This window comes from Sinocyclocheilus anshuiensis, unplaced genomic scaffold, assembly GCF_001515605.1.
Source record: "Sinocyclocheilus anshuiensis isolate Anshui unplaced genomic scaffold, SAMN03320099.WGS_v1.1 scaffold1409, whole genome shotgun sequence".
NCBI classification, from domain to species: domain Eukaryota; kingdom Metazoa; phylum Chordata; class Actinopteri; order Cypriniformes; family Cyprinidae; genus Sinocyclocheilus; species Sinocyclocheilus anshuiensis.
In genome coordinates, this window is record NW_015549642.1 from 286,047 (window position 1) to 298,686 (window position 12,640).

A 12,640-nucleotide genomic window follows, 5' to 3' on the forward strand; every position below is an offset into this window, starting at 1 on the left:
GGTTTGGAATTGGTAAAATGTGCTTGGAAAAAAATATGATCAGAATATCAACGTGCCTAATAATTATGCACACACTATAAGATGTGCTCCCATCACACAGAGTGCGCATGATCGCGAAATCAAAAGTGAACGTGAACAGCGAGCGCTCATTCAAATGCGATTTCAATACCCCGCATATTGATAGCAGCTCCCTGATGTGTGAAAATATTATACAATATTAGAATGTTTGCGGGAGCGGGACACACACGTTGTGGGAGTGGGCGGTAATGGTCAGAAATTCAGCGGGAGTGGGCTTAAGAAAACTGTCCCCAAGGCTCTAGGCTGCACATCAACACACACGCTAAGTTTTTTTTTCGGCTACAATTTGCCTTCCTAATACAAGGTGACATTTGACTCAAAGTGACTTACAGGGGTATTTTCTTTTTACCTTTGTAATGGCATCTTTTTCATCTATGTCAAATTCAAAAATGTATGTTTATAAGCTTTTTAAAATTTCTATTTAAAACAATATAATAAGAAGTAGAATAAGACAAATAGGTTACCAATCATATGAAATTAGTATTAATAAATTTATTTGTACAGAGGTGGCACAGGTACATTTTCAGACGTTTAATTAATGAGGCTCAGAGGTGGCATGAGTGCAATTAAATTCATACATTTATGTGGAGATTAATGTTTTAAATATAAAATTTTGAAAACATTTCTGAGGTGTCTTTGTTTGAAACTATTTTCATTGATGAAATAGAGCAAAAACAGGAATTTGTGTCTAAAATGTTAACATTAACATTAAAATTAACTAACTTATTTGACTATTTTATAAAATCAATATCACATTTGCAATCGTACTGATATTTGGAGAAAAAAAAAAACTGTACTCTTTGTGTGAAGCTATATCAGATGATATAAATATAAAAGACATATAAAAGTCATATTGGGGCATATTTGCCCCCTTATCTTGAATTTTGGGGGAATTGTAAATGTATTTTATTAGACTAACTCTTAGACTAAACTCTAAATGTGCTCGTGCAGCAGTCTAACCCAGTGTTTCCCAACCGGGGTGCCGCGGCACCCTGGGGTGCCGTCTGTCGAGAGCAGGGGTGCCGTGTAAAAAATCATTTTTTAATATTTTTAAATTTCTAAAATGTTCAAAAAAGTAGCTATTATATAATATCCATTTCTGATGTCGCCAATAATTAAGAGATGCACCGAAATTTCGGCTGCCGAAAATTAGTTCACCACTCAGGTTTCACTTTCACGTGGTGTGACGCTCTGCGTATTATCCTGCTCTATGCGTGTGTGCTCCGCTCAGCTCCACTCGTATACTGTTCATGCTCATCGGAACAGCAAAGTCCACTCAAAAATTGAGCCGACAGGAAACATCGATGTAGTACAGTATTGTTTCTGTCTGTAATAGCCCTACTGTGTTGTAACATGGTGTGGTATATGGGCAACTCTGGTAACGCTGCCCTCTCATTCATTGATCTGCTAACCGCTATGTTATGCTCACGTGTTCTGATAATAATAGCTTTCTAGGACTAAACAATATTTGGATAATTGGTAAAAAAAAAACCCTACTGTTAGACCTACCTCACCCCACCAAAATTACCCCACTGTAAAATTAAAAAAACACTGAGTGAGCAAAAATTTGTGAGATAGCTAGTTATAATGGTAATTAAATAATGTTTACGTATGTATAAAAGCCTGCATTAAAATCTGTCATATAAATTGGTCTCTTCAATAGAAATTAGCCTACTGATTGCCACCATTGATGGACAAAATTTTTTAATAATATTAAAAATATCTGTATGACATTATATTCTGCAGTTCTTCCCTGTTGTACCGAATATCTATACTTTTAAAATGATCAAATCGAAGTTAGAAATTCAAATATTGTGACAAAATTAATTTTGTAGGGTGCCACAAGTTAATTTCCAAAGGGTGCCGCGACTAAAAAAAGGTTGGGAAACACTGGTCTAACCTACATCTCATAGTGTAGGGGTGCAGTCACTGGGTGTGTTTTTGTTTGGTTTTTGCGATATACTCGATGATGTCAAATCGCATATAATTTAAACAACAATTACAATATTATCGTATACAATATATATCGCACATTCCTAAAAGCATTTAAAATAGAAGTCTATGGAGCATGACATTGCACGGCACATATGTTCATAAAATAAACATGGTTTCAAAATTATAATCACATGTAAATATTACAATTTTTCACTTTTACATGCAATATACATGCAGGAATATAATATAATATAATATAAATTAATACTTTTATTCACCAATGACACATATTAATCAAAAGTGACATAAAAGACATTTATAATGTTAAAAAATATTTCTATTTCAAATAAATGCTGTTCTTTTAAACTTTCTATTCTTCAAAGTTTCTGAAAAAAATGTGAATAAGCAGCAATAAGAAATAAACAGCAAATCAGCATATTAGAATGATTTCTGAAGGATCATGTGACACTGAAGACTGGAGTAATGGCTGTTTAAAATGCAGCTTTGTCATCATAGGTATAAATTACATCTTCAAAATTATATTAATATAGAAAACAGTTATTTTACATTGTAATGATATTTCACAATATTACTGCTTTTACTGTATTTTCATCAAATAAATGCAAATATAGCCTACACCTTTATTGACCCTAGGTTGAAAACTCTGGCTTTAATAAGATCGATGGTCATCATTACAGAAAACAACTGTAATTTTTCTGAAAAAAATTCTGGGAAACCTGGGAAACCTCTATGACAAACTGCAGACTGGAATAACAGTGTAAATTTCACCCTGACAGGGTGAGAACTTCACCCAAGATCTGCATACACAACAATGCAGAGAACCTGAACAGATACATATCCTTTTTGAGTCATATCCTCCCTCATTTGTTTACCATAAATCAGTGACGACGGCGTGTTTGTGAGCATGTCTCGGTGTGTTGGCCCCAAAAAGTAGTCAAACAACACCCCACAACCAGAGATCACTTCCCTCTGGGCCGTGGTCTACCAAGGGAGCAGTTCTAATTCGGCTGCTATCAGTTGATCGGCCACATGCTGAACTCCACCCTGAAGTAAAAAGTGCACAAGTGACCATTTCAACACTACTCCCTCTAATTCAACTTACTCATATTTTCATGCTATCATATGATCTGTTGTACTGTACTTCCTGTCTACGCCTAAGCACGCATGGCTTTCCCTTGTCACCGCTGTTCAGAGTCACACTCTGACATTTGTTGTACTTCTGCCTTTCCTCCATGCGCTAAAGTCCCTTTTTTGGATGTTGTTGTCACCGTAATGGGCACATACAGTACACTGCTGATATCAGACTATGATGTAGATATCAGTACTTATGATGTAGGTGATCACAAGTAAAAGCATGCACCAGACAAGCAAAACATCAGTTGCAGGTTGGGTGTTACTAAACAGGAAGCTATAACATATAAGCAGACAGTTCCTTCAGCTCTCACACTCCTTCACCTCAGAACTTCTCTCACTCACACTTTCTGTATTTCCCCAACTTCTTTGCATTCCAGCTGTCTCCACACCGACGGGTGATGATAACCGTAAAATGCTATATGAAGGCTGACACAAAAACCAAGGGGCAGCTAGATTAAAAGTTTGGGGAATGAGGTTTGAACTTTATAAAAATCTACAGCTTTTGGCAACTTGTCTAAAAAGAAAGTTTGGCATTAATTTTTCCCTTTCTTCACAAGCCTTGACTCACACAGAGTGGCCAAACAAGGCAAAAATGCTGTCCAGTTTTCACCTGGCACTGAAAAGCAAGGAAATGTAAAAAAAAAAAAAAAAACAATGTTAATGAGACAAAAGTCTTCTGGATGCAGGCACCTGAGGTACTGCTAGGAAACAGAGCCAAATTCTTTGAAATATGCACAGGAAAAGGGCTATGAAAATGTCAAAATTTGCATCCTCTGATAAAAGACTGTATACTTCCCCACACAGATAGCCATAAAACACCTTTAGTGGTCACTGTACCCATCTAGTTTTCTAAGCAGATCTGGATCATAAACCGACTTTATAATACAGACACATAAATACACACTAGCAGTGTTGTCAAAAGTACCAATGTCGGTACTGAAGTTTAGGGGGTTTTTTTGATCACGTGCTCAACAGACCTGTCTGTGATTGGCTACAATGATCATTGCTTCACGCTCTTCACCATGTGCTTACACAGATACACACGGGAGCGTTTGAAAGCTGCGTCTATCAGCGGATCTGTCTATGAGCAGATATATTAGGGATCTGCTGATAGACGCTGCTTTCAAACACTCCCGTGTGTATCTGTGTAAGCACTCGGTGAAGTGATTATCATTGTAGCCAATCACAGACATATCTGTCGAGCACGAGAACACAATGACATCTGTAATTTTGACACCACACAATAGGCCACTGATCACAAGTGAGGCCCCAGAGGCTTAGATGAGCACTTGTGTCAGATAGGAAGGATAACGGCAATCAGATGATTGTGGCACCAGTAACTGAGTGACACTAGAGGACAGAGGTCCAAGTTTGCCTTCAGGACACCGACAAACACTCATACACAGGCCCACTTAACCACAAAGTCAGTCACGCAGTGTCATAGCAGCCAGATTGTCATTGCTCTTGACCAGCAGCCAGTGATGCTTTCTATACAATCACTGTCCAGAACAGAGTGCAATGCTGCAGAACAAAGTTTACTGTGATCAAAAGATCCAAAATCTTGGATAAGATTTTGTCAAGATCTTAAATAAACACGGTAATATGTCATATTACTTAACTGGTAAACAAAACAAAAAAAAGAATAATGGACCCTAGGAAAGGGCCCGGGGGTTTCTTCACAGCAAGTGTTTAATATCATAATATAATTTAGATTTTGGTTCAATTTTGCTTTGATTAAAAATACATTCAACAATTAAAAAAAAATCTGTCAATTTACTCACCCTCAAGTTTGAAATCTTCAATCAACTCTCCATTTATTTTATTTACACTGAAAAGAATGAACAGTACATTCTTCAAAATGTCTCCTTTTGTGTTCTAGAACACAAGAAATTAGGTCATACAGGTTTGGAACAACATTAGAGGAAGTGATGACAGTTTTCATTTATGGATGAACAAATCTTTAATGAGTAAGATTAGATATTGTTTTTGTTTGCATGAGAACATTGAGGGGAGAGAGACAGCTAAAGAAATATAGGGGGGAAAGGAAGCGGGACAGAGATTGGCAGAGAATGGCAAAGTAGAAAGAAAAGGAAGAGTATTACAGCAAATAAGGAGAAATGTGAGGTAGAGATTGTGTGGATTGGAACATTGTAAAACTGTACTAAGCTGTGTTCAGACAGCACTGATTAAATGGAAAGTGCTCATGAGGCTGAAAAAACAAGCAAGGTGTTCCCCACGGTTCTGTACTCCGGATTCCCCAAGTTTGCTTTTCTGCTCAACCTAAAGCTCACTGTCAAAACTCACTAAATTTGCAGAGTGGTTTCCTATTTCTTCATAAAAATCATACCAAAACAAATGCAAATACATATATTTTGCGGGGAAAAAATCATACCAAAACAGTGGCATAAACTATTTGAGTAACTGTAGTTCTTTACTAAAAGATGTACTGTTTTGTGACATTTTCTTTATTACAGAATCTGAATATTTGTGCTCTTCAATTTCTTTCATAGTATCACTTAGACCTTCAGAGTACAAATATCAGGTCTTCATGACTTAAATAATTTATTTTCTTTTTTTTCATTTTACTGAAATATTCCAATCCAATGAATAACAGGTTACTTTACAAAAAGTAATTGTGCATTAAACTTACATCACAATGAAAATATCCACTCTAGAAGATCTGAAGCCAACAAAAACACTTTAGTTTTCAATAATTAAATACAAAAAATAAACATTTTGCATTTACTTATGTATGTTTTGGGCCAGATACTTTGACTTATAATATTGAGTAAAATTTTGACACTGTACACATATTCCTACTTAACACCTCTTCCATTGTCCACATACAACGAAATGTACATAGGCCAAGGCCTATAATTTATTTTATTCAACCATGAGAGCGCAAGCACCTTCAAAACCAGCAAGTCAACAAGTGGCTATAATCCAGTTTGTCTCCTGAGCACCACACTAATACACTGTCAAAAATTACAAACTCTTAACCATGTTAGCGGTCCAAGAACACATATGGCAATTGAATCTGGGAAACTTTAGGACATTCTCTCACCAAAGACAGCCAGAACTGAAAAACAATTCGATTTTACTACCATCATTACTATCAAGAACATAGAGGCATGGGGGAAGGGTTAGGTCACTGCATGCTCAGGGATGCTGCAGGATCAACTCCATTTGCCTATTACACTGATGTGCGGTGCTCTTGTGCATGCACAACTGCACAGAGGGAGGTCTGTAGATATCAGACAAGCAACAAGTTCTCAAGTCTGTACTAAATAGGTGTAAGCTACAAGTTCTGCATCCATTTAAAAACAATGATGCTCTGGACATTGTCTTGGAGGGCTACGCACTTTGGCTGAGGACAGGGAACATTACTCACATTCTGGATCTCAAACAAACAGAACCAAGAACCCAAGCTGAGATGAGTCACATGAACGCTGCCTCCTCTCTCCGCTCTATCGACGGTGCCTGACACTGATATCATCAGCTTCGTTGCCATCTGTCAATTACCCTATGCCACTTCCTGCTCACTTGAACTAAGACAGCCTATTCGAGCACTGAAAGTACTGAACTTGGTTATGGGCAGCACCCAAATACAGATTACAGTCTTGTGGGGTGTAGCAGCAGCACCAGCTTCTCAAGAGGCTCCTACTGTCGCAAATGCAAAATCTAAACAAGAAGAAATTGCATTTCAAATAAGAGAATGTCACAAATAAAATTTCAAAAGTTTCAATTACAGCCATGCAAACAGAAAGTGATATTAACATTTTACATCACACTGCAACAACATTTATATAAATCCTATGTACGGAGTCTAATAACTAGACACCCCTCATAGTCACTGACCCTGCTGTCTTGCTCCGTAATCCTTCTACCTAATAAAGCTGAAGATAATTGTCTGACCTTCACTGCAAAGCACTGATGTAGAGTCATTGCTGCATTACTCCGTAACACTGGATCAATGATTATCTTAAGCATTAGTAAACCCAAGACCCAAAGGGCATTTGAGTGTTTCAAACATGTCAGGCTATTAATCCAACCTCTTGACATCTCCTTTTCTTCCGAAATCCTTATAAGCGCTTAGAAAGTTAGTAAATATGGTATCCCATTTCATTCATCTCTTTGAAGTCATTGTCTATGCTTTATTATTGCAAAATGGAATTGTTTCAGGTCAACCTTTAGGTCACAATGGCCTTGCTGTTTACATACTGTAACAACCATGCTGTGGAAAACGGCCTCTGGCTCTTTTCATTTTACTGCATTTTGTGCTTCCATCCAAGAAAAAGAGTCCAAATATCTATGGTTATGTTAATTAATGACCAGTTTAGTGACATACAAAATCATACCTGATCTGAAAAACCCAATGTTTTTGACCCTATGTGGATGACAGGCAAGTAAACGGGATTTAAAAATATGAAGGTTTATAATAACATCAATTTATGGCAAAATCACAATTCCACTACAGGCACGACAGGCATTTCTCTTGTGATTAAATTTTTACCGTCAGGTGATTTCACAGGTGAGGATGTTTGAATCCAGTAGGTAATCTCATATCTGTGAAATATCAATTCATGGGTTTAACTTCAAGGATTTAAGGCACAACAGAAAGATCTGTAATGCTGACCAGTGGGCTCAGAGTTATATTTATTTATGTATATGATCGGGAGCGTTTGAAAGCTGCGTCTATCAGCGGATCTGTCTATGAGCAGATATATTAGGGATCTGCTGATAGACGCTGCTTTCAAACACTCCCGTGTGTATCTGTGTAAGCACTCGGTGAAGTGATTATCATTGTAGCCAATCACAGACATATCTGTCGAGCACGAGAACACAATGACATCTGTAATTTTGACACCACACAATAGGCCACTGATCACAAGTGAGGCCCCAGAGGCTTAGATGAGCACTTGTGTCAGATAGGAAGGATAACGGCAATCAGATGATTGTGGCACCAGTAACTGAGTGACACTAGAGGACAGAGGTCCAAGTTTGCCTTCAGGACACCGACAAACACTCATACACAGGCCCACTTAACCACAAAGTCAGTCACGCAGTGTCATAGCAGCCAGATTGTCATTGCTCTTGACCAGCAGCCAGTGATGCTTTCTATACAATCACTGTCCAGAACAGAGTGCAATGCTGCAGAACAAAGTTTACTGTGATCAAAAGATCCAAAATCTTGGATAAGATTTTGTCAAGATCTTAAATAAACACGGTAATATGTCATATTACTTAACTGGTAAACAAAACAAAAAAAAGAATAATGGACCCTAGGAAAGGGCCCGGGGGTTTCTTCACAGCAAGTGTTTAATATCATAATATAATTTAGATTTTGGTTCAATTTTGCTTTGATTAAAAATACATTCAACAATTAAAAAAAAATCTGTCAATTTACTCACCCTCAAGTTTGAAATCTTCAATCAACTCTCCATTTATTTTATTTACACTGAAAAGAATGAACAGTACATTCTTCAAAATGTCTCCTTTTGTGTTCTAGAACACAAGAAATTAGGTCATACAGGTTTGGAACAACATTAGAGGAAGTGATGACAGTTTTCATTTATGGATGAACAAATCTTTAATGAGTAAGATTAGATATTGTTTTTGTTTGCATGAGAACATTGAGGGGAGAGAGACAGCTAAAGAAATATAGGGGGGAAAGGAAGCGGGACAGAGATTGGCAGAGAATGGCAAAGTAGAAAGAAAAGGAAGAGTATTACAGCAAATAAGGAGAAATGTGAGGTAGAGATTGTGTGGATTGGAACATTGTAAAACTGTACTAAGCTGTGTTCAGACAGCACTGATTAAATGGAAAGTGCTCATGAGGCTGAAAAAACAAGCAAGGTGTTCCCCACGGTTCTGTACTCCGGATTCCCCAAGTTTGCTTTTCTGCTCAACCTAAAGCTCACTGTCAAAACTCACTAAATTTGCAGAGTGGTTTCCTATTTCTTCATAAAAATCATACCAAAACAAATGCGAATACATATATTTTGCGGGGAAAAAAATCATACCAAAACAGTGGCATAAACTATTTGAGTAACTGTAGTTCTTTACTAAAAGATGTACTGTTTTGTGACATTTTCTTTATTACAGAATCTGAATATTTGTGCTCTTCAATTTCTTTCATAGTATCACTTAGACCTTCAGAGTACAAATATCAGGTCTTCATGACTTAAATAATTTATTTTCTTTTTTTTCATTTTACTGAAATATTCCAATCCAATGAATAACAGGTTACTTTACAAAAAGTAATTGTGCATTAAACTTACATCACAATGAAAATATCCACTCTAGAAGATCTGAAGCCAACAAAAACACTTTAGTTTTCAATAATTAAATACAAAAAATAAACATTTTGCATTTACTTATGTATGTTTTGGGCCAGATACTTTGACTTATAATATTGAGTAAAATTTTGACACTGTACACATATTCCTACTTAACACCTCTTCCATTGTCCACATACAACGAAATGTACATAGGCCAAGGCCTATAATTTATTTTATTCAACCATGAGAGCGCAAGCACCTTCAAAACCAGCAAGTCAACAAGTGGCTATAATCCAGTTTGTCTCCTGAGCACCACACTAATACACTGTCAAAAATTACAAACTCTTAACCATGTTAGCGGTCCAAGAACACATATGGCAATTGAATCTGGGAAACTTTAGGACATTCTCTCACCAAAGACAGCCAGAACTGAAAAACAATTCGATTTTACTACCATCATTACTATCAAGAACATAGAGGCATGGGGGAAGGGTTAGGTCACTGCATGCTCAGGGATGCTGCAGGATCAACTCCATTTGCCTATTACACTGATGTGCGGTGCTCTTGTGCATGCACAACTGCACAGAGGGAGGTCTGTAGATATCAGACAAGCAACAAGTTCTCAAGTCTGTACTAAATAGGTGTAAGCTACAAGTTCTGCATCCATTTAAAAACAATGATGCTCTGGACATTGTCTTGGAGGGCTACGCACTTTGGCTGAGGACAGGGAACATTACTCACATTCTGGATCTCAAACAAACAGAACCAAGAACCCAAGCTGAGATGAGTCACATGAACGCTGCCTCCTCTCTCCGCTCTATCGACGGTGCCTGACACTGATATCATCAGCTTCGTTGCCATCTGTCAATTACCCTATGCCACTTCCTGCTCACTTGAACTAAGACAGCCTATTCGAGCACTGAAAGTACTGAACTTGGTTATGGGCAGCACCCAAATACAGATTACAGTCTTGTGGGGTGTAGCAGCAGCACCAGCTTCTCAAGAGGCTCCTACTGTCGCAAATGCAAAATCTAAACAAGAAGAAATTGCATTTCAAATAAGAGAATGTCACAAATAAAATTTCAAAAGTTTCAATTACAGCCATGCAAACAGAAAGTGATATTAACATTTTACATCACACTGCAACAACATTTATATAAATCCTATGTACGGAGTCTAATAACTAGACACCCCTCATAGTCACTGACCCTGCTGTCTTGCTCCGTAATCCTTCTACCTAATAAAGCTGAAGATAATTGTCTGACCTTCACTGCAAAGCACTGATGTAGAGTCATTGCTGCATTACTCCGTAACACTGGATCAATGATTATCTTAAGCATTAGTAAACCCAAGACCCAAAGGGCATTTGAGTGTTTCAAACATGTCAGGCTATTAATCCAACCTCTTGACATCTCCTTTTCTTCCGAAATCCTTATAAGCGCTTAGAAAGTTAGTAAATATGGTATCCCATTTCATTCATCTCTTTGAAGTCATTGTCTATGCTTTATTATTGCAAAATGGAATTGTTTCAGGTCAACCTTTAGGTCACAATGGCCTTGCTGTTTACATACTGTAACAACCATGCTGTGGAAAACGGCCTCTGGCTCTTTTCATTTTACTGCATTTTGTGCTTCCATCCAAGAAAAAGAGTCCAAATATCTATGGTTATGTTAATTAATGACCAGTTTAGTGACATACAAAATCATACCTGATCTGAAAAACCCAATGTTTTTGACCCTATGTGGATGACAGGCAAGTAAACGGGATTTAAAAATATGAAGGTTTATAATAACATCAATTTATGGCAAAATCACAATTCCACTACAGGCACGACAGGCATTTCTCTTGTGATTAAATTTTTACCGTCAGGTGATTTCACAGGTGAGGATGTTTGAATCCAGTAGGTAATCTCATATCTGTGAAATATCAATTCATGGGTTTAACTTCAAGGATTTAAGGCACAACAGAAAGATCTGTAATGCTGACCAGTGGGCTCAGAGTTATATTTATTTATGTATATGATGTACTGAACATAATTTCAATTCATAAGGAATGTGAATAATAGAACGCTGGAGTGATGGTTACATCACGTGTCATAACATATGAACTGCAAGGACACATGCTGTTGTTTACATGGAGACGGTCGATCGCACTCTATTCCACAATCTGAATTCTTGTAACAGTTTCGTTTGAAAAGACAAGATTGAGTACGATTTACACTACCAAACTCTTGCCAACTGACAGGTGTGTTTCTGCTATTACCTTAATGATGCTGCTCCTCCTCGGTGCCGTTTTCACCGACTCTAGGAGAGCCGCCTCGTCGCGCTCCACCAGCGGCACGCTGACTCCACTCCGCCGGCCTGATCGAATCGCTCTCGGTGGGATGAAGTCCGGAGCTCCATCCCCGCACACCCTGTCCTCGTAAGACTCCGACATCTCCAGGATTAGTTGGTTAGGAAATCAATATAATTTTACTCTATATTTGGACCCAAGAACATCCACATCCAATTCTTAATATGGGTCTTTGGGTAGCTCCGGTAGTCCAATTTAACTTAATTGCGCAGATTCTACGGCAGGTTGAGAATGGATCTCGTTCCTTGAGCCCATCCTAAAGCAACTTTTGCCACTCACACAGCTCGAAGAAGAAATTATATGTATAACTGGCTCATTAATCATTCTCTTGCGCAAGAGGACACTTGCATCACCGCGCAACAAGTTAAAAAGCACCGCCGGTTCCTAACTTCTCTCATTGATCCAGTGCGCGTCAAACAATCTGCATCTAACACGTGCAGAAATGCACAATTGCTCACAGATATGCAGCAGAGCGGAGGGATTGCGGGTCACCAAATACTATCGGGCATCAAACAACCCCAAATGTGTGCATTCTGTGTCAGCATGATGGAAAAGAAACGCCGGAGTACTGGTTGTGGATGTTGCTCGCCTCATCTCACTGTGTGTTGTTTGGTTAGACAAGAATGAGAAACGCCACTGACACTGGCACAACCCCTTAGATCCCCTAAGCCCGCCCCTCGCGTCCGTAAAGCTCGTGATTGACGAGTGTAGTGACCAATCAGACATTCTCAATTTTCACAAACTTTAAACGCTCGTCTTTCAAAGAGGAGGAGCCAATGCGTATGAGCTTCAGGAATGTTACTCATTAGCGTTTACCAGATGTTTGGGAGAAATTAAGC

The 12,640-nt window shown here is 38.1% G+C and overlaps 1 protein-coding gene across 1 annotated transcript in view; it reads right to left on the reverse strand.

The window, feature by feature from the left end:
• Window positions 1–12,408, reverse strand: part of LOC107659890 (inactive phospholipase C-like protein 1) — a 76,350-nt gene extending 63,942 nt beyond the window's left edge. The window contains exon 1 of the mRNA XM_016448989.1: window positions 11,712–12,408. Coding sequence (XP_016304475.1) covers window positions 11,712–11,885 — 174 coding nt within the window. The 5' untranslated portion in view covers window positions 11,886–12,408. The remainder of the gene's footprint in view (window positions 1–11,711) is intronic.
• Between the last annotated feature and the right edge of the window lie 232 nt (window positions 12,409–12,640).